Source organism: Heliangelus exortis, chromosome 1 (genome assembly GCF_036169615.1).
Source record: "Heliangelus exortis chromosome 1, bHelExo1.hap1, whole genome shotgun sequence".
In the NCBI taxonomy this organism is placed as follows: Eukaryota; Metazoa; Chordata; class Aves; order Apodiformes; family Trochilidae; genus Heliangelus; species Heliangelus exortis.
This window is the reverse complement of record NC_092422.1, coordinates 133670642-133694061: the sequence shown is the minus strand read 5'-3', so window position 1 is coordinate 133694061 and position 23420 is coordinate 133670642. Positions and strand designations below refer to the sequence as shown.

The 23420-nt window shown below is 36.3% G+C and overlaps 1 protein-coding gene across 4 annotated transcripts in view; it reads left to right on the top strand.

Annotated features, from left to right (window-relative positions):
• BLTP3B (bridge-like lipid transfer protein family member 3B) overlaps positions 1-23420 on the top strand; it is a 57512-nt gene that overhangs the window by 14147 nt on the left and 19945 nt on the right. For 2 of the 4 annotated variants that reach the window (XM_071767216.1, XM_071767233.1), the window contains exons 2-14: positions 632-745; positions 2783-2945; positions 3894-3932; positions 6842-6933; positions 7716-7905; positions 10072-10212; positions 10847-11017; positions 11797-11977; positions 13264-13347; positions 19385-19567; positions 19657-19775; positions 21497-21638; positions 22366-22559. In XM_071767216.1, the coding sequence (XP_071623317.1) occupies positions 632-745; positions 2783-2945; positions 3894-3932; positions 6842-6933; positions 7716-7905; positions 10072-10212; positions 10847-11017; positions 11797-11977; positions 13264-13347; positions 19385-19567; positions 19657-19775; positions 21497-21638; positions 22366-22559 (1813 nt within the window). The remainder of the gene's footprint in view (positions 1-631; positions 746-2782; positions 2946-3893; positions 3933-6841; positions 6934-7715; positions 7906-10071; positions 10213-10846; positions 11018-11796; positions 11978-13263; positions 13348-19384; positions 19568-19656; positions 19776-21496; positions 21639-22365; positions 22560-23420) is intronic. The other 2 variants (XM_071767219.1, XM_071767225.1) reach the window with 1 other exon arrangement.

The following is a 23420-nucleotide window of genomic DNA, read 5'->3' as shown; positions in this document are numbered from 1 at the left end:
ACCTGGCACAGAAATGTAAAGTTGTTGGTGTACACAGTAGAAAATTGGCTCTGGACAAATCAGATAGACAAAGCAGATGTGGTTGTTGCATATGAAGTTACTATGGATTTTTGGGAAACACTACAGTTTTCTCAGCATCCACATCAGCCACATTTCAGCCATGGAAGTAGAATGTAGAGGTCTGCTGGTAGAGGTGTCTACACCTAAAATATCTTCTCACAAGTCACCTATTAAAGAGTTTAGTGAGATAAGAGTGTAATCTTACAGGTGGAGATCCTTTTATGTTGCACTGTGCTGAATGAAGCAGCACTTGAGCATTTTTCCTTTTGCTGACTGCAGCAGAAGTAGCAAATTCAATGCAATATTCTTAGAAGAATTAAAAAAAAACCCCAAAACAAACAAAAAACCACAACAAAACAACCCACAAAACCCAAACAAATAAACAAACAAACAAAAACCAACAAGAAAATAGTAAAAAAAACCAAACAGAAATGGAGTGGAAAATTATAGTCCTTGTTGAAATGGCTTTCTCCTGTTTGTTGGAAGGAAATGGCTCCTATTTTGTCTGTTTGAAGGATGTCAGAATTGACTCAAGATTGGCTTTGCTGTCTCCATTGTTCTCCTTTAATAGTACTTTGGTGTCTGTCTTGTTGTGCATTTTGGAAACCCCTTTCTGTAGAACCACTGGTTATCACTGTGATGTGTCTGCAGCTGAGACCAAGATGATGGTTAGGGCCATCTCCAGGTTGGTGTGGCATAGCAACTAACTTTAAATTTTTCAGTTCACTGACAAAGTGGTTTACTGAGACAGGATTTTCAGGTCTTTTCATTACTCCTTCTTGTTAAAAGGAACAAAGAAGGGTAACCAGAAAATTCTTAAAAATTAATTTCTTGATTTCTCTCAATGTTCTAAATGGAGCTCTTAGAAGTACATCAGTTGTTAATGAAAATGTGTTTGTCAATAGCCTTATCTATTTTAATACTAAATTTAGTACTGAAATTATTCATATATATATATATTTACTCATAAATCAAAGCTCATTCCTTCTGGGTGATTTATGCCTTGTAACATACAGAAACAATTACAGCACTTCTGACATAAGAAACATGTCTAGCAGTATTTACAAACACATCCTGACTAAATTCAGACTTGGTGTGGTTGAAAACCAAACCAACAACAAAACAAAACACCCCACCAAAACCAACCAAACAAAAAACTCCACCAAAAATAACCCCCTCAGCCCCCTGAACTTTTAATTCTGAACAGAGGTCTTCTGCTGTGTACCTCCACACCCAGATAGCTTGATCTTTGAGAGTACCTCTTCATGATTAAACTGATGGGGTATGAATAAATCATGAGAGTATCTCTTCATGATTAAACTGATGGGGTATGAAACTCCCTTAAGTTATGATGTGTGGATGAATGTTTCATAGGAGTGCTAGAATGAAAGTTTGCCTTTTGTCAGGCTAGGTGAATGCATTTCCAAAGCTTACCATCACAGGAATGTAGTAAAGCAGGTGGACTGTGAAAATGCCTGCCATGTTTCAAGCCACACTTGGAAACTTATGAGGAAAAGCTTTCCAGCTTTCTTCTCTTCCACCAGTCTGCCTCTGAGCATCTGACTTTAAAAGGACCTCTTAGTTTGGTTGGAAATTGGATAAATGGGAAGGAAGTGTCCTGAGGCGTTGCTTCAGAGCAGCGTTCCATCCTGGCAGACAGACAAACCCCTTCGCTCTCTGCTTGCGAAATAGCAACATAGGGAGATTTTGGTAGGAATAGTAACAGAGCATAATGCAAACAGTAGTATTTTCTACTCCCTAATCTTAGAAAATTAAGCCAAATTCATAAGAGAAAGAGAGTTTTTGAAAGAAGAATGCAAGTCGGTTAGGTATAGCCCATTATTCAGCTTATGGCCAGTACTATGTTACAGGTGTTGATTTGAGGATGGAGTACCTATGATTTTTATCATCCCCATCAAGGATGTGAACCATTTGACACAGTCACATAAATTGTGACTATAAAATCCTCTTTTATCAGCAAATCATGGTGCCCTTTATGTATAATGAAATTTATTGCATATACAGTCTTTAAATAGTTCTGTTTTTTTGGTCTCGTACATCAGATTGACCTTTCAAGTTTTCATACAGCATTTTTAATACATCGTCCTGCTACTTGTGAATGTCTATTTCTAAATTTTGCTGTTAAATTCTATGGTTAAACCTAATGAATATTTTAAATCTTTTCCTTTAAAGTTTTTAACAGTAAATATATATACAAAGGCACTATTTGTAAGGAGTACCTTTTTGCTACTCCTGAGTGAATTCTAAGCCACCCCTGCTTGCTCTAACAATGACTGTGTAAGCTGTAAAGATTTTGGGTTGTTTTTTTTGTGTCTCCCTTTGAAAAAATAAGGGAGAGAGACATGGATTCAACTTCTGCCTTGCATGGTATAAAATAAATAGGATAAAATAAATAGGTAAATTGTTTGAATCAAGGATTCATTATTCTGGTTGGAAGACAAAGTAAAAGATACATCATTATATATTGAATTTTGTTTATGGAATCTGTTTTGTTTCATTTTTTAAATTGAGTTAATGAGATGCAAAAATTTAGAGGGACAAAGTAATTCCGTGGTACAATTTCTTTTCAGGGTGAAATTTTACCTAAGAACCTATGATTATTTGCTCACACCCAGACCTTTCCTTTAAGTTAAATTGTCAGCTATATGTGGGACAGCTCTGGCTTTATTCACACTTACTTAAGGTGCGTGTTTTTTCCTAGGTTCACCAAAAATCTGTCACCTGACAAGATCAACCTGAGCACATTAAAGGGGGAAGGTCAGCTGACCAATTTAGAGCTGGATCAAGAGGTGCTTCAGAACATGCTGGATCTTCCAACATGGCTTGCTATAAACAAGGTCTTTTGTAATAAAGCATCCATTCGAGTGAGTATTTTATTGTGCCAGAAGGGTAATTAGCCAAATCTTTCTTTTTTCCCTACTTGATAAAATTTTAGAGAAAAACAAAGACCATACGAATTTTTGTGTCTCAAGTGATAACAGAAATGGTGAAAATAAGCAGATTTAAAAACCAAAATATTTCTTCCTGCATTTTTTGAAATAGGGGTAGAGATAAAAGCTTACATTTCTCCGTGGTTATTATTTTACTGCAATTTTTAAAATATTATCTTTATACTTTTTTTTTAATGTGTTATTTGTTCTCCTTGCTCCTCTCTTTCTATTGCTTTCCCTCTTGTACCTTTCCTATTTCCAAAAATATCTTTGCAAGGTGTTCTGGTCTCTGTGGGAAATATGGAAACCTTCTAGATGTAGTAGGTGTCACTTTTTTGGTCATTGTGGCTCCTAAGAATTGAATCATATATAATCACTCTTGCATTATACTAATACGGTAAGAAATGAAATTGGAGTTTGTTTTTGATGGAACTTATGATCTAGTCAAACTCGGGCAGCTCTTCAGTCTTTTTTTTTTTTTTTTTTTTTCCCTAATGGAAGATTGTCCTAATTTTTCTGAATGCAGTGAACATGATGCTTTGCAGCAGGCATCCAATTAGTTGCAGGCTGACAGGGCAAATGTGGATTTTCTTCCCATTTAAAGGAAAGAATGTGGAATACAGTGTTGGTTTTTCTGATACATGACAACTCAGTATTAAGGAGACAGATTCTATTTTGCTCCTCTCTTTTCTGTTCGCTGATAATCTAAGCATAAAATAGTGTGCACAAGTCTACTATATAGTATTTTCAGATAAACATGATATTTTGGAAGTAATTATTTTGAGTTCAGAAGTTACAAATATGATTTGTATTCTGAAGAAATGCTCTAGATTGCAGTAGTTTAACATTTACTTTGCATTAGAACAGTGTTTTCTCTTGCAGATACCATGGACAAAACTGAAAACACATCCTATTTCTTTGGTGAGTTTTGAGATCAGATCCTAATATACTCTGTGTAGCAGAATTTATCTGAAATATTTATATTGTTCTCTTGACTTGACTCTAGAAATCACTGACCTTTACTGAGTGTCCTCAAAATGCCTTAATGTTTTTGTTGGCATGTTCTGTTTTATTCTTTTTTTAATCTCTGGGTTTGGGCATTATTTCGGGCATTATAATGTTTGACTGCTAGCTAATTTCTCGTAAGTTCTTAAGTCATTACATCTTAATTTGGGTTCACCTGAAGGGTAATTATTTGTTCAACTAAACCTTTTACAAGTTCTTGCCTCTTCTTTTTTTTTTTTTTTTTTTTGAGCTATCTTTCCTGAGGATTTTTCTGTTCTGCATCTGTACTCTACCCAGTGATTGCAGCTATAGCAGGCTTGATGCACGTAACATTTACAGGCTTTCTGTGACAGCCTAGAATGTCAGTCTGGATATAAATAGAATGGAAAATGTGTAAACAGGACTCAACAACAATCAGAAGTAATACTAACTCTTGCATTTATTTAATTTTGTTACTGATTTTACAGTAAAATTGCTTTTACGGGTAGCACCAGTGGTGATTTATTTGGTGATGGCTAAACTTTCTTAATTGTGTTTAATTAGGAATTAATATCCCTTAACTGTCCTGCTTCACAGAATTGCAGTGAGTTCCTGAACGTGCTTGTAATTTCTTAGTTCTGAGTCAGCCTTGGAAAAAACATGTTGCTTTAAATACTTAATGCATTTGCTGGTGACCCAGTTGTAACGTACCAATGCTTGTGCAGCTTCTTCCTGACACACAGAGCTTAAAGTGTAGTAATGCTGAGGTGGGATGATTCAACCTCTTGACTGTAAAATGAAACTGCCAAACTAGGTAATCAGTTTAAGCTGTGCTATTCTTAAAGATTACACAGTTTGACCTACAGTAGCAAGGCCTGATTATTTGCTTTGCTCATATTGAAGTTATATGAGTGATGTTTGAGGCTAAGATAACTTTCAAGGTCACCTTTTTTACATAAAGCTTTCCTTGAACAAATGCATTAAATGGAAATTGATAATGAAAGTTCACTCTTCAGTGGCAGAATGTACAACAGCCTGCTTGACTTATAAAGAAAGGAGAATTCAGTGGTCTAAATGTCCAACTTCAGCCCTTTATTACTTCACTGATATTCCACCATTTTGGTGGGAAAATCTTTGCTACTGAGAGTTTGATTAAATTGGAACAGCATGCTCTATTTGCATGGCTTAGGAGGTAACTAAAACCCACTTGTCTAGCCAAAGGTACATTGAGGTGAGTTGCCCTTTGAGAAAATCTGTCCATTAATATAGTGGCAAATGCTAAGCTACTTTTGCTCATAATAAACTCCTGTTTCTATATGATAAATAATATAATTTGAGGAGTGCTTGGAGATCCAAGGATGCTATGCAGCAGTTTTACTTCTATCAAAGTATAGTAGTTGTTATTAAGAAATCAACAGACATCTACATCCAGGTATCTTTTGTCAACTCCTACTTATATTTTGTAAATTCCTTAAATCACTGCTCTACTGTTCTTAGTACTAGCCATGTATTGAAAAGAAAATCGTTTCAAAGATATTATCAGAAACTGTAAAAGAGAGGTCAAACATGCAAAAATGTCAGGATAACCAGGAGAAATCTTGGCTTCCCCCTCCTCCCTGGCATCTCTAAATTAAGGCAATTTCTTGTTTGTTATTTTCCCTTCTGTTGTTGTTTTGCAAGGGAAGTTAATCATTGAGACAGCTGAGAAAATACTCCAGAAATGTCTGGATTTACTGTCAACAGCTAACACTTGAAGCATCACAGTGTAGTGAAGTATAAGTAAATCCAGAATAGAGAGTTTATGAATTTATAGGTAGTAGTCAGGGCATTTCATGGATAAAAGTAGCACACAAAAATGTTTGTGGAGCAAGTGGATTGTAATGACAGGCACAATTCATGCAATATGTTAATAAAGTCCAGCAGGTAGGCCAAGTTGAATTGAGAAATATCTAAAAATGCAGACAAAGCCTTTTAGGCCTTACCCCTAAGAGGGGGTAAGGGTAAATGGAAGAATTCTGAAGGGGTGGTGTAAGGTCAGAACTAGACAAGGCTGTAATATTAACTGTTGTGTTTTCAATAAGCTTCCAATGGAATAAGATTTCAGAACTATAATCTTTAGAATTAAGAGCCTTTCCCAGGTTGTTTGATAAATTCAGGTCATAAACATTGTAAACAAAATTAAGAGGTCCTCGCATTTATTCAACTGCTGAGATTAATGTTTTGCATTTGGTTTGTTCCCATTCTTCTTACCTCTATTAAGATGCATTACTTATGTGTTACTGTTCTGTTACTTAAATTTACCTTTCATTGTAAATAGGATTTCGGTATCTCATTTCCTTATTTCACAATTTCTTTTTTAAGTGTCCCACCTCAAGTATAAAGACTACAATAACAGCATACAGTTTTACTATGGCATGATGTGTTGCATGTTATAAAGAATGTATCTTTTTAGAAATTACTTGCTTTACTAGCTCTACTGAACATTCCTATACATACACAGAATGTGTACACACTCGTTTGTGTATTAGGTAGTTTATTGAAAGAGCAACCATATAGGAAGAAAACCCAGATGACTTCACACTAAATTGTGCCCTTTTTGAAATGCAAATTTTGAAAATGTGTGCAATACATAAATAATAGTGAGGGATCAAGAATTCTGTAACCCAGTATTTGACTGGGAAGGTCTGAAAGAATTCACAAAATTTGAAAATTCATATGGAGAAAAAATATAATTCTGGTGCTTTATGGAAGTTTATGGGAAAATTGTCTCGGTAAGAAATATTTTATGTATATTTACTTTGTTACCTCTTATGTTTCACATATTTCACTTTGCTGTGTTTCTCAAGACCTTGGATAAAGTTGTAATGGAAATGAGTACATGTGAAGAGCCACGTGCCCCTAATGGACCCTCTCCTATAGCAACTGCATCTGGACAGAGGTCAGAGACAACGCTTACATATAGTTGAGCCAAAAAAGTTTAAAATACTCATTTTCAGTTACTATAAAACTGTTTGATCCCTGCAAATTTCCAGAAGCATATGCCATTTCCATTTCTTAAGAAAAAAATATTGAGTATTCCTTTTCTTTTAGCAAGGAATACTTAAGTCAGAATGCGTAAGATTTTTATTAAAATATGAAATTCAACTGCTTTATCTTTTTAATACTGGAATTTATGTTCGTTTGGTGTAGAAATGTAGCCACCATTTAGAATGGCTTTCTTTTACAGAACAAAACAAAGCAAGTACTTCATACTTTTTTGCGTATATGAAAGATACTAGTTTAATAGGTAGAATAACTTAGAGCAAAAAATACTAACCAGATTTGAATTGTCAAGTACTCCTTATGTATGCATAAAGAATAAGATTTCTGCTTAGTGCTGTAGACTGTTATTTTTATGCATGTATAATGTATTTTTTTCTTTTTCTATATTTGTGTGTCTCTATGTATAAAATGTGTATCATGGAGAATTGCATTAACTGTCACACTTCATGAAGATATATCTTGATCTGAAGTATTTCCTGGTATTATTATTCTGAGATTAGGGTGGAGAAGAAACTGTTGTGAACTAGATCAGGTATATTTAACATAATTCATAAATGGAGAATACATTAGAAACTTATTTTATGGCTTATTTTGTGTTATATTTCAGCTTTTCAGTAAGTTTAATTTTGTGCCCTTTCATTAAGTGTGTATTTAATGTGTTGACATTTCACTTTTTAGTGAGTATGGCTTTGCTGAAAAAGTGGTAGAAGGAATTTCGGTTTCTGTGAACTCCATTATAATAAGGATTGGTGCAAAAGCCTTTAATGCTTCATTTGAACTTTCCCAGCTAAGAATATATAGTGTAAATGCAAACTGGGAACATACTGACCTCAGATTTACAAGAATACAAGAAGCTCAGCGTGGTGAGGTAAATACTATCTTCTACTAAGTTTTTTCCTTGTTTTTATGGCAAAAGAGGAGGAAGTTCAATTGCAGCCTTAGAGAGTCTAGGGAAGAGGCCATCACTGGAAATGGAGACATTTGGTCCTCAGTAATTTCAGCTCTCCTCTAGGAACACAAGGATATAAAAGCAGTGGATTGATCACTCAAATAAATGTTACTTCTCTAACAGTGGCCAAAGTGGGAAGTGCAAAGACAGGGGCAAGCAGTTGTAATGTTCTCCTCTTAGATTCTCCAAGCCAGTGACCATAGAACAAATTTATAAGGGTACTGAAAGTAAAGTGGATGGTACATTAAACATGGAAGGATAGGATGTTACGCTGATTTTTATTATTGTTTTTAGAGCTTTAACTGGTTATTTATTTGCTTGTAAAGGTTTGCCTGGTAAGGATTTATTTTCTTCAAGCAATTCTGAGTTTTAATTCTTGCACAGGAGTTTTACTAAACATTTCTTTCTTCCAACAATTAAATCCTACGTATAGCAAAAAAGGTAATAATGGTATAGTACGTATTTTGCTGCTGTCCAAGAAAATTAACATAGAAGTTCTAGACTGGTGTACACTAGTCATTTGGTTTCTCCTGTGTAGCCAAAGTGGAATGTATACTGAGTGCAAGACTGATTTTAAATATATTTATGCTGTATTTAGGAAGACTTACTTTAGCATGCATCTAGCCTTGGATAAAAGCATATTTCAGATTTTGGACATGTGTGTTTATTTGGAACCAGTTTTTCCAGAGCAAACAGGGTTTGCTCAGAGTTGAGGAGTTTGGTAGTTGCTTTTTTCTAGGTAAAGAAATTCCAAGAGAATTTTGTAATTGAAAATACCATAAAAATAAGTTCAAAACTCTTTTTCTGCCAGTTTGCCTTTCCTGCAGCTTCTTTGCAGGCTAATGCTCATGTGCTAATGAAGCCTAAAGAGGAAAAGTTAAAGTAGATGGAATTTGGTGTATGTATGTATATATATATATGTATGTGTGTGTGTGTTTAGTATTTTTTTTTTAATTTTGTGCATTTTAAAGAAGAATCTGATTCTGAATAGTCTCTCCATATGCAACAGAACTTTCCCTGAGGGTATATTCCTTTTTAGTGCATTGAATTCTGGAAGGACAGATTTCTAGGAAATGTAGCAAATTATTTGTTAACAGTAAATTGCATTAGAGAGTAAACAAACAAAGCTAACACTGTACTATAAAGATAACTTACGCTAAACTACATTTTGAGGGAGTAAGCTTTTAGGTTTGAACTCTAGCTACACTCTTAAGGTAATGAGGAACCTCCTTAGAATTTTTTAAAAGCTTTCATTCATGCTCCATCTCCTGGATAAGGATGGTAGGTACTCTGCTTTTCTGTACTGTCTTTCCATAGTGTTAATTTCCCAAGCACATTAGGTATATTTTACACAAGTGCTTATATTCCCAAGGCAAAAGCTGTACAGTTTTCAAATTGATAAGAGAATGACAGATGGAAAATAATACACATACCAAACAAACTCTTCCCTTTTCCACTTTCCTCATGGCTAATCTTTTTTCTTTGGAAACTAATATAGGAAGGAGTTTTAGTGAAACTATAAATAATTTTTTTTTCTCCTTATGTCCTGTTTATTTTATGTTCTCCATGATGTTGCTGCTGACAGTCACTCTTTTCCCACATTTGATTTGATAAAATAGTATAGGAGCAGCTGTATTTCCTGCTCATGTAATTATTCTAACATTTGCTTCTTCTTTGTGTCTTCTAAAAATGTATGTAATGGATTCAAAACTTGTGAGGTCTACATGTTATACAATGCTCTCAGTGTTTGACTTGCTCTTTTTGTTCATATAAAACACTCCAAAAATCTTGCCCATCCTGTAGCTTTGCTTCCTTCCCCACTCTTTTCCTATATCCTAGGAAATAGGATACTTCTTGGAACTGTCACAACATTTCTGTGACATTCTGGAGGTAGAAAAAAAGATCAGGGCTTTAACACAAGTGAGCTGTGTTTCTGTTCATATAGGTCTGCATGAAGGGCATATGTGAGTGTGTCTGTGTATATATGTACAGCTGTATGCATACCCATGCACAGTTGCACATGCTTAGGCACAAGTAAATGGTTATATTGCATGAAGTTTTTTCTTTTTTTCTCTCTCCTTAAAGGTTTTGACTTTTAAAGAAATCAACTGGCAGATGATCAGAATAGAAGCAGATGCAATCCAAAGTTCTAAGCATGAAATCCTGAGTGCTCCAGTTCGACTGATTACCAACCAATCAAAAATCAGGGTCACACTTAAAAGACGGGTAAACTTGAGAAGTTTGAAATCTTGTATTATTTTACAAATTAATTTATAATTCATGGTCTTAGTGCATACATGCACATAGCAAAGGTTTTAGATGTAGGTCATATAAAATGTAGAATTCCCTTAACTACATTTTAACAGCATATGATCAGTAAGACTATAGTTTACAAGAAATATTGCAGACAGAATTTACAGAAGAAATTACACGGGTCCTACTAAAGAAATTTTTTGACCTGCAAAGCTTTATTTATGATGATGATGCCTGTTGCCTTACCTCTCTAGACTCAGGCAATATTTAGATTACTTATATTTAGAGAAATGCATTAGTTTAGTATCCAGTGCATGCCAAACAAACACCAAGTGAGGCACAAGTATAGTGTATCTTGAGCAATTTTTAGTTAATGAGAGGAATGCAATTTAAAATAAAAGATGTGTTTGTTACTATGATTGGACTCAATGATCTTAAAGGTATTTGCCAACCTTCATGATTCTGATTCTCTTCATATGGAAAAAAAAATTTCTTTTTGGGAAGTGTGGGTTTGCATTAAACTTTTTTTTTTTTTTCTTGTATTTCATATGATAAACGTAAGTATTGAATGGAATCATTTTGACCTGTTAAAATTTTTATTCTACAGTTAAAAGATTGCAATGTAGTGGCATCAAAGCTGGTTCTGATTCTGGATGATTTGCTATGGGTTTTGACTGATTCCCAGTTGAAAGCCATGGTGCAGTATGCCAAATCTCTTAGTGAAGCCATAGAGAAATCAACAGAACAGAGAAAAAGTTTGGCTTCTGAAACATCACAGGTATGGAACTTGATCATCTTACTGTAACATTAGAATGAGTAGCTGTTCGAAAATACAACACAGTGTGGTTAGTTGTGTTAATTACAGTGTGGTTAGTTGTGTTAATTTATTTTAGAAAATGTTGCTCAGTTACTCTACATCTAAAATTACATTGGGAATGAATCACAGTAGTATAAAAGAGATTTTATTTTACAAGGTTTTGTGTATTGAGTAAAGCCTCTTGTGTAAAATCTCTACCAATAAAGCTAGTGTACTGTAACTGAGAGTTCAGTTATTGTGATGATCCTGATGCCTTACCATCTGATTTGATTGTTAGCTTCAGTAACCTAATTGTTACTGAGCAACCAGGTTCTTGTTTTTCAATTCCCTATATTTGCATCTCATCAATTTGTTGGTACTGGCACTGGCTCACAGTTGATCCTATTGTGATGCAATTTGGGGAACTAAACTAGAAGAAACAAGCCCAACAAAAAATGGATTGTTTTCTGCTGGTTTAGTTCCCTGAACAGCTTCCAGCAAAGTTAGAAAAATACCGATACTGCAAGGAGTAAAGAAGAAGGGCAAAAGGGAGAATGGGCGATGAACTGGCATTGTGTCTTCGTGACACGTAGAGATAAGTTGAACTCAGTTTTATTCTAAAATAGCATTTGTAAGTCTCAGTAATGATCCAAGGTGAACATGGTGCAGATTTTTCCTTACTTGAAAGATCTGTTTTGAATAAGTAGGATACTTGAAAGAAGGGGTAACCTTTATAAATCAATATGACTGTTTTTTTTCAGAGCTCTGCCCCTGCACCTAGCTCCCAGCAGGTGAAAGCACACCAGGCTGTGGCAGCACCTGATCAAAATGATGCAATAGTTAAATTGTTTAATGATTATGATGTTAAAGAAACTTCTCATCACTTAGTAATTTCTCATTTGGACCTACATATATGTGATGACATCCATTCTAAAGAAAAAGGTACTTTTTTTTTTTTTTCATAGAAGTTAGCATACTAACTTTTGATCTTTGTCTTTAGGAAACATTTTGAGGAGTACAGCATTGTTAATCCAGAGTCTTCTAGTGACTGTAGACACATTTAAAATTAGCTAGATGTCTCTGTCAGAACAACTTATCATTATTAAATGTAATTATTCTAGAATAAATGCAGTAAAAATTTTTAATACTGTTAGTAGTTTTAATGCTTTATCTGTCTTCTAGAAACAGATTCAGTCCAGTCTCATTGTTACTGCTGTTTTTTCTTGTACATTACAAGTTAAGTGGGTTATCAAGAATGCAGCACCAATGTTTATGTGGCTTGAAAGGGTTGTTGTACAATCTACTTCTGTGATACTTTTTATAAAATACAGACCAATTAGTATTCAGCTTTCTGCTATTAATTTAGAGAATTTGGTATGCTTTCCAGCAAATTGAAATTATGAAATAATAATTTTGTGTGTAATCATCATACTTTTTTAAATGAAAGGCTATTGCAATGTGTCATATTGGTAATCAGAAAAAAAGAAGATAAATTACACTTCTTTAATGTCTTTTAAGAGGATTGGAAGAGAATGATGGATCAGTGTATATCCAATGAACTGGCTAGTCACTGAAAAAAAATTATAGAGGTGTACACGGTCTGCTGAACAAAAGAGTGTGAAAAACTTTGGTTTTAGTGAATATATTTCCCTGATTAGGGAAGATACCTGCAGAGCAGGAGATTGACTGGCTAGAGACCTATTTCCTTACATCCAATATATCTGCTGCAGTTGGAGTTTATCATTCTTGGGAGATCAAGATCTCATTCATGATCCTTTATTTTTGGCCACAAAGTGTAAATTTAGCAGTGGATAAATCAGAATGGAGGACTCTTAGAAGACCTCTTCATTGAAATAGAATAAATAAAACAATAAATTCCTTTTACAGTACTCTTGAAATTAAATATTAACTTTGAATCACAACCATGGATTCTGTGTAAAAAGTTTTTGTTTCAGAAAAACTGTAATGTGCATACAAATTGTTACCTTTTTAGTAACATTTAAAATGGTACGGAATGTGTTACTAGTGATCAAGTGCAGAGCTCGGAGTTACCAAGCTGATCATTGGAAACCAGTGAAGACCACCCAAGTGAAAATTTTGAGGTTGTAAGGAGGGCTAGTAAAAAGGGAGGAAGAAGTAGCTGTTAGGTGCTTAAAGGAATGTACCAGCATGAGACCTAAAATGCTAAATACAAGGTCTGCAGAACTGAGCATTGTTTTATGTTACAGACTCAAACAGACGTGTTACAGGAGGGGCCATGCAGCTTTCCTTCAGCTATTTAACAGTGGACTATTACCCATTTCACAAAGCAGGTATGTAAGTGAGCATTCTGTGAATTACCCATGAATGTAACTATGTTGGCTAAATTCTAAAAAAACTTGTGTGTGTGTATGTACAGGGCTTGGATAATAAGGCTCAAAGCATTTGTAATACACAATTTTTTATTTCCTTCTATATGCAAAAAGAAGCAACAAAGGCTATAACCTGCGAATCAATTTAATTTCTGTCAATGGCCCAGACACTTTTCACTGTTTACTTTCATTCACAAAATGTTATTTACCTTTCTTACCTGAAAATAATTCTCTGTTGACAGGGGAGGACAGTACAGCAGACTGAAAATTTACTAATTGGATATTTGCAAGAGTCAAATCTGCTAGGGTTTTTTTTTTGGTTTTTTTTTTTTTTTTTCCCATAAAGAAGTCAATCATTTTATGCCCATTTCCAGGCAATATTTTGGTTTATTTTGCTAAAGAGGAATCTCAGTGTGTAGAAGTTCATTTGTGTAGCCTTTTATTAAAGAACTGTTATTAAATGGAGATGAGCAATTTCCAAAAAAGCATTTTTTACAAAGCATTCCCAGTAAATATGTGCTTCAGAAATCTAAAATATTTAGAGAAGACAAAATAAGCTTGGTGTTGAATTTGAGATCTAAGGCAATCCAATACAATGAAGGAGCTTTTTGTTGGTAGGGGAGATTATTTGTGCTTTGTTTTGCTTTTTACTAACACAGACCTGTTACTTAGGAGTGATTATTCACATACATTAGGGAAACAAATTAACTCTACTCCCATCCTTGTCACTCTTAGTTTCAGGTGGAATCATGTAACATCAATCTGTTTCTTTCATAAGTGGCAAGTAAAGTTTTTGCACCTTAAAAAATGTAACTTAGTGTAAGTCAAATAAACATACACAGCCACAGAAAAGAATATGCTTAAGTTTATCAGTATTGTTTCTTTGCTGTTGATTAGCCCAGTATGGTTTGAAATTTATGATGTTGGTTTCCTTTCCCATAAAAAGTGGGACCTTAAGTTAGAGGAGTTTAACATGTATGGAATATTTTAAAATAGCTCTTTCGATATAGTGTTCTTGGAGACTGCAATTAGTGCTTCTGGAAAAAGCCCTGAACAATTATTTATCTTTACAAATTGGGTTCTTATGAGGGTTTTTTGTTTATTTGTTCTTGTAACAGACCCCACTCATAAAGACTCCTAAGGTTAGTCTGCATGTAGTTGCCATAGGCTAAGTTTCTAATCTATTGAACAACCAACAATAGCCTTTCATAGTACTTAAGAAAAATGAAGCAGACTGTGTGTCCATTGACTCTGGTAACCCTAACATAAGCCAGACTGGTTTGGCATGTTGTAAATCTGTCTGTAGAGCAATCCGTCTAGTCCAACCAGACCTGCTCTCAAAGAAGCTTTTGTCCAGGTCCTCTCTCTGTGCAGCTGATGCATTGCTGGATGGTGATTAAAGAAAGCTTGGTGCTTGGCCATCGTGCAGGATATTTCTCAGTAGAGGAAATTCTTGATCAAGCTGATATATTAAGACAATACATGAAACTGGGAAACATTTTCTTCCCGGGCAACCAGCAATAAATTCAGATAGTAGCAACATCAGTGCCACCTCCACTGAAGTACTATTTTTCTGTTACAGTTTGGCCAGTCTCTTCACTTTACACAGATAAATATGACAATGATATCTCCGTATGTAAAACTGTAAAATAGCTGAGGATAGAGAGCAATTCTGAAGGTCACCTAGTCCAACTCCTTGTTATTAAAGGTGTCAATTGAAGTCACCTTCACAGGATTATGTTCAGTTAGGTTTTGAACAGTTTCAAGGATGGCAACTCCTAACAGCCTACCTGGGCAACCTAGTCCCAGTTTCATCACTCTCACAGTAGAAAAACTTCTTTAATCTTTAAGTGGAGTTTCTTGTGTTTCAGTTGATTCTTATTGCCTTCTGTCCTTTCACTGGGCACCACTAAAAAGAATATGATTCCATCAGCTTTACTCACCCTATCAGGCACTTTTATACATTGATAAGATCCCTCTGAGCATTCTCTTCCACAGGCTTAACAATCCTGGCTATCTCAGCCTTTCCATGTAGGATAGGTGTTTCAATCTCTTAAATATCTTTGTGACCCTTTCCTAGACTCACTCCAATAAGTCTATGGCTGTCTTGTACTGGGAAGCCTGGAACTGAACCCAGCACTCCAGATGTTTTTCTGCCAGGGTTGAGTAAGGACAAGGATCACCCCCTTTGACCTGCTGGCAGTGCTTTTCCCAAGGTGCTGTTGACTTCCTTTGCATCAAGGACGCTTTGCTGGTTCATGTTCAATTTCTCTCAGACTTTTTTTCTGCAGAGCTGTTTTTCACCTGGTCAGCCTCTAGACTGTACACCAGGTGATGAACTTTGCATTCCCTCTGAAATCCGTGAAGTTACTGTCGGGTAACTTTTCTAGCCTTCTAAGGTCCCTCTAAGTGGCAGCACAATCACCTGGTGAATCAGCCGTTCTTCCTAGTTTTGTACCATCTGCAAAGCTGTTGAAGGGTGCACTCTGTCCCATCATCCAAGTTATTACTGGAGACAGACTGGTCTCAGTGTTGGCCCTGGAGGTACAGCACTGATGACTGCCTCCAGGTGGATTTCATGCTGCTGATCCCAAACCTTTAGGACCAAAATTTTAGCCAGTTTCCAGTCATCATTACCTAGTAATCATACCTAGTCAGTACTTAATCCTTTTTCACTGAGCATGTTATAGACAGTGTTAAAAATCTTGCTAAAGTTGAAGTAAACAATGACCACTGCTCTCACCTCATCCGTCAAGCTTCTTGTCATAGGAGAAGCCTGTAAAGTTCATCAGGCATGATTTCTCCTCATAAATCCATGCATGTCCACTCCAAATCACTTTCCAGTCAATGTGTTTTGCATTGATTTCCACAATTATTTGCATTGTCGCCTTCCTCCGTTGCCTTCTTTGATGTGAGGCTGACTGGCCTGTTGTTCCTTTTTGTGCTCCTTTTTGAAGACAGGAGTGGTATTTGTTTTCTTTTAGCCCTGATGGCTTCTTGGTACACTGCAGGATGAGTGTGGAAGCAGGTTGACGGAGGTTATCCTCCCCCTCAACTCTTCCATGGTGAGGCTGTATCTGGAGTACTGTGTCCAGTTCTGGACTCCCTGCTTCAAGGACAGGGAACTGCTGGAGAGGGTACAGCAAAAGAATGTGAAGATGATTAGGGGACTAGAACATCTCTTTTGTGAGGAAAGGCTGAGGGACTTGGGTCTTTTTAGTCTGGAGAAGAGAGGACTAGGATGGGATCTTACCAATGCTTAAAGGGTGAGTGTCAGGAGGATGGGGCCAGTCTTTTTTCAGTTGTGCTTAGTGACAGGATGAGGTAACGGGCACAAACCTCTTCCTCTAGGAAGTTCTATCTAAACACAAGAGGGAACTTATTTTGTTTGAGGGTGGCAGACCATTGGAGCAGGCTGCTCAGAGAGGTGCTGGAATCACCATTTCTAGATGCATTCAATATCTGCCTGGATGCCATCCTGTGCAACCTGCACAGGTGAACCTGCTCTGGCAGGGTGATTTGGACTAGGTGATCTCCAAAGGTCCCTTCCAATCCCTAATGATACTGAGGAACCTTTCTTTATCACTATTTAATTATGGCCTTTCAAAGATAATTCAGTGTGTCTTCCCTATGACATTGGCCAGCTCTTTCAGCACCTGTGTGCATCTCTATCAGGATCCCATGGCCTGGTACATGTCTGATCTGTTCAAATGTTTCCTAAGTTAATGGTTCCCTGCTAAGATGAAATCTTGCTCCAAAGGTCTCAAGGACCTGGGAGTTCTGAATGCAAGTTTTGACAGTGAAGGCTGAGGAAAAAAAGGCATTCCTTCTCTATGTCATGTATCATCATATATCAAATATCATATACCATCATATATCATGCCGTATCACTAGAATGGTTTATATTGAAAGGGACCTTGAAGATAATTTAGTTCCTTTGTCACCTGATCCTCTGTCCCATTCAGCAGCAAGCCAAATTTTTCCCTATTCTTTTGTATGCTGCTGGTGTATCCACAGAAGCCTTTTGTATAGTCCTTAATGCTTCTCATTAGATACAATTTCAGATAGACTTCAATGTATTTTTTGGGTAAGCTGATGCTGCGTCCACATCTTGTGTACTTCCTTTTTATGTGTGAATTTAGTCAGGAGCTCCTGGATCATCCTCACAGGCTTCCTGCCATATTTGTTAGATTTCCTGTTTTTCATGGTGGGCCATTCTTGAGTTTGGAGGACCTTTGGACCTTCTCTCCTTGACCCCTCTTCTGGCCAAGTTTATATCCCATAGGATTCTCTTTGGAAGTCTTGAGTTGTCATTCAGCTTTTTGCCTTGTTCTTTCACCTTGGAATCCCTTACTCCACCATATCATAGTCACTGCAGGGACCTTGATGTCCCTGAATGGCTCTTACTTTTTTGTAAGAATTGAGTCCAGCAGAGCATCTCATGTCTTTGGCTGCTTGATTACCTGTGTTAGGAGGTGATCATTGCTCCACTTTAAGAAACAGTATGAATTATTTATGTCCTGCTGTTTTGTCCCTAGAGTACATATTGGGTGGTTAAGATTTCTGTGGGGAAGCAGGGTCTGTGAACATGATGCTTGCCTTAAGAGGACCTCATTGTCTTCCTGATCAGATGGTCTTCATCAGACACCCCACCACAACTATCACCACCATCAATGTTGGTCTGCCATCTAATCCCAACCTCTAAGTGCTCAGCTGATTGATCATCCATCCCAAGAGCTCCACACATTCCCACTGCTCTCACAGAAGGGGTAACTTGCCTTCCTTGCCTTCTTGGCCTGTGCTGTGCAAACAACATGTGTCCATTCTTTGCAGCTTTTTGGTAGTGTGTGCAGTCTCACTGTGTTTCTGCAGACCCCATGAGATCATAGCCCTGCGTCTGCATGCAGACCTCTAATTGCTCCTGCTGCCACATGTCCTCGTACTGCATGTGTTAGTTTGCAAGTGGTTCACAGAGGCACCTACCTGCCCATCCTGACTTCCCAGAAAAAGTATGAGAGCTTTCCCTGTAATGCTGCTGTCCTGTACTTACTTAAGAGTTTACATGAATATGCTTGAGGTGACCCCTCTTCAGCCTTGTTTTTGAGAATTCCATCTTCGTGAACTTGAATTTAATGTGTCTTTGACTTGCAATCACAACTTTTCCCCAAAGGATTTTCCTGTTTTAACAGCAACCATATCTACTCATCCCAAGCATAAGTATCCAAAACCTCATTAAGTCCTAAATAAAGTAAGCTTTCATATGCTCTAGTATTTAAAGAGGGATGTACCACTTGATAGAAGTAATTTGTATTCCATCCTTATTATTGAGCAGACTAAACCATCTTTACAGGGACTGTTTGAAGACATCTTGTCTCAGTGCTTGACCAACAGAAACATGTTAGGAATAAAACAATTTCTTCTGGGTTTGTTTAAGGCTGTGTACTGCAGCACTGATTGAGCATGCCTTCTTGCATGTGTGCTAGAAAGTTGCTAGAGAGCCAAGACAAAAATAATAGGTTTCTGAAAAGGGACCAGGAACTTTTTAGAACAAAGTTTTGTCAGGAAAGATTAGTTTGGAAAATTGAGTGTAGTAACATTGTTCTGTTACTTGCTCTCGCGTTTTGTTCAGTTAAAACGTTTTGGGTTATGTTTTTCTTTGGGGTTTGTTTTGTTTTTGCGTGCTCTTTCATATAAAATAAATCAAATCATCATATTTCTCTGGACTGGAAAGACTCGATGTTTTGAGTATTAGTTAGTGGTGTTAAAAGGCAGGTGGCAATATTATGTTTTCTGAGTCAATTTGTGAAACAGTGAGGCTTGTTTATATGTAATATATAACTTCTGTTTTAACATCTGTTACAACTTCTGTTGTTCTATAATTACAGCATGCAATGAGATTTTTATTTTGAAGACGAATCGTGAAACAGTGCAAACTTTTTATCAGTTAGAAGCAAACTTTCTATTGAGTCAATATTTCCCTCATTCCTCTTGTTTGCAGGAGACAGCTGCAGTCACTGGAAGCATTATAGTGATGCCACTAAAGCCAGAAGTGGGTGGGCCGAAGAATTGTTAAATGAATTCAAAAGTAATGTTGAATTGCTAAAGCAGGCTGTGAAGGATCAGGTCACAGATCCCCCTCCCAAATCACCACCTGATGTATCTCCACAAAACCTACAGACAGGTACATTGTTTGCATCACTAATGCTCTAATTCCATGAAATATTAAAACTATTCCAAAAAGACTCACTTCATCACTATTTTTTCCTACAGGCAAGGAACAGATACCGAAAGGAACATCTAGGGCTTCCTCTGTATCTTCCCAACAACCAAAGGGCAAACTGATGTCTAGTCCTATTGTGGTTAGACTTGCAGATTTCAATATATATCAGGTACATTTCTTCAAGTTACTAAAACTGGGGCTGCTTTGCCCTTGACTGTTACATAACTATGTTTTTTAAGGGACAGTTCTGAAGCCCATTGAAATTAATAGAAGTCTTTCCATTCATTATTAGATAACACCTTTATGGGCCTGCTTCTGCTTTACTGAAATCAGTGGGTATTTTCTTATTGACTTTGTGTTAGATGATAACCCTATCATAATTATGTTTTGCATCCAAATTCTTATGTTCCCCAAACCCTGACACTTTGACTTTCATCTTTTCATTGCTCTATGTTGGGTACCCAGCATTTTAATATATGATTTAATATATGATTTCGTAATTAATTATTTTTTTACTGACATCTTCTTTGAAGTACATGGATTTTATTTTTTTTTTTAATGTTAAATTAAGAGAGTTTTACATTTTTCCTTCACCCCTCACTTCTCTAGTGATTTTTGAGTAGACACTGTAACCATTCTTCCTGTTATTTGTTCGGTTTTGTTTCTTTTTCCTTAATTTGTGTCCTTTGGGAATTTTAGTTTCTGGCTGTGGTCTGCACTCTTCAGTGCAGATAGGCAGCAATTTGTAATAGAGAAGTATATCTCTAAGGCAGAATAGTATAGTGGTATAGGAGGATCCACTCTAAATTTCTAGTACTGACAAAAATACTTAGTTTGGGCCTCTAGTCATTGTTCCTTCTACTTGCTCTTGTTCCAGTTCTCAGTACTTTTTTTTCCACATCTCATCTGGTACAGTGGGAGGTTGCAGCTTTCTGCCACAAGTTTCTGCCACAAAACCCACATCTGGGTTTTAAGTGGCTTTATAGTATCATTTTGTACTGTTGGGTGTTTTCATTTGCCTTCTACTCATTCAATACTTAATTCTTCCTCCTCCCTATGCAAATACATTCTCAATTTTTAACATTGTCATCTCTATACAATATACAAAAAAGCTATTTTTCTAAATAGATCTATTATTACTCACAGTTGTATGTGTTAATACAGAGATATTTGCAGCTTGAAAACAGCTACAGAAAGTGAAACAGGCTTATAAAGGTGGTATGTATTTGTTGTTTCCAGTGAAACTAATACAAGTGGATATTATCTTATATTCAAGATGAATAGTGGCTAATTTCTAACTAGCAGTCTGACCTACTAAGTGTTAGATGGAAGAACTTTCATCTTTGTTTTGACAACATGTTTTTTAAACTAGGGTACATTCCAAGAAATTTGAGGTCAACTTTATACCAAAATGTGATCTCTTTCTTGTTTCATGATTTACAATGGAAGAAAGCAGAAATGGAGGAATACTGTTCCATGGTGTCTTAATTCTCCTGTGAAGCAGACCTTCAGGCATAGCCAAGTATCCATATCTTTGCCCGTTGCATTCTGAACACCTTACTTGCAGTATAATGTTGAGAGTTGGCCTGTGTACTGGAATCTGTCCTTATGACAGTACAAGGACTACCTAACACTTGTTTAATGAATTTATCCTGCCTAGCATGAAGGAAGGGGATCTGGCATCATTAATACTATGTAGTTTTCCCGTGAAACTGTTCCAGACAGATTGCTTCTAGTACAAGGCAACTAGGCATCTCTCAGTGTCACACTTTGTATAGTTGGGGATCTACATCTGGGAGCAGTGGAATTTCTAGTGCCTTGCAGCTACAAATGCTTACAGAGTCATAAAAATGTAATGTATTAATGACGTTAATCTTTCATCTTTTACAGGTTTCAACAGCAGATCAATGTCGTTCTTCCCCTAAAGCTCTGATCTCTTGCAACAAAAAGTCACTTTATCTTCCATCAGAAATGCCAGCTATTCATATAGAATTCACTGAGTATTACTACCCAGATGGAAAGGACTTTCCTAGTAAGACTTTTTTTTTATATAAACCATACACTTTGTGTGTTACCCACATCTTGATGATTCTGAATTCTAGGTTGACAGTTGGAAAGAGCTAATGGTTTTCTGAAACTTAGAGAACACAACACTGCTCCATTTCCACAGTGTTTCCCAGCAAACTCCTCCTGGCAAATACCTATAAGTTTGAAAACACTCAGAGCGTTTGTACTGAGACATAAATTCTTCGTTCTCCAACATACGTGTATTGTTTCTGGAGTTACACTGTCTGGCTACATAGAAGAACTCAAAGTTTGAGTAGTTCCTAAGATGCAATGAATATCTGCTGGAGTTATTTTTATTAATAATGTGTTATGGGGCTGTCTGTGTTTTATATATGTCAGTGGATTTCTTGGGGATGGAATTTAAGGACAGCAGATCTCCTTGGTTCTGCCCTTCTTCTGTAATTAGGACATTCTTCCTCTTTCCTCAGATTTTGTTCTATTCTAATATTAGCTTTTACATTAAAAAATCCACTTACTTGCCTGGAGTGGGAGAAAGAAGCACCACTTTAGGTATTCCCTAAAAATATTCTTCTTGGGACTAAAGGAGTGAGTATAAACCACTCCTTTCCATTCCGTTCTCCGGTATAAACTGTTGGTGAAATATAAGTCTGTAATTGTTTTAAAAAACAAAAACAGAACCCAAGCCCTACATGTTTTACTTGTTCTCATGATTTTGCTTTGTTTTCTTTTAGTTCCATGCCCAAATTTGTATGGCCAGCTGAATGCTTTGCAATTCACCCTGGATGAGAGAAGTATTCTTTGGCTAAATCAGTTTGTGTTGGATTTGAAACAGAGCCTTATTCAGTTCATGGCTATGTACAAGTTAAATGACAATTCAAAATCAGATGAACACGTTGATGTTAGAGTTGATGGACTAATGTTAAAGGTATGCTGTCTTTGAGAAGAGCTCTTACTGTGAAAATCTATTATCCAGGCAGCTTGAGAAATAAATGAACAAACAAATTAACAGATCATTCATAGATAATCCTAAATTAAAGAAAGTAGTTTGTCTGAAAACTTATTTCCTTGCTTAAAACCCATTCTCACTGTTTCCTGGCCCTTGGATAGTTCAGGTACACAGGCTCTCTTCATGTTTATTCCAGAGACTTGTCAATTCCAGACACTTGTCAATGCAACTCAACATTAGGTTTTTGTTTCCCTTGTCATTGTCTCGTCATCTTTGGAGGAGAAGCATTATTGACCAGTTATCACCCCCTCCCCTGACTTTCGTTGGGCATTCATTTTCAGAGTTCAGAGGTGAACAAAACACTCAGTTTTTTTGATGATGCCCACAGGAGAGATTTCAAGTGTTCTAAAAAGTTAGTATATGGAGAATCGTTTACTTTTGTAATATTCTTGATATATATTTAATGGATCTTTAACAGGACATGGCTTGTACTGAATGAAAACAATTAGTGAGACCTATCAACCAGGCAACTACAAATACAGACTGCTAATATTATATTACCATATATGAATAGCCTACTAAAATAAGAGAAGATAAAAGTACTCTGAAATCTCTCAACCTTCATTAATCTTAATTATTTCATCTCTGTCTTAACTTAAAACCACTAAACTGGTTTTAGTTTAGCAAATGATGGTTTTTTTATTATTGGTGTACTTGATGTTCACATTTGATCTAGTTAATTATTACATAGTTACATATTTGTTTAATTTTTTCTGAGTCTCTTTATTTACATCAAGAAGCTTCATCACCCCCATCTTTTAAGTGTCCTACTCTGATCTT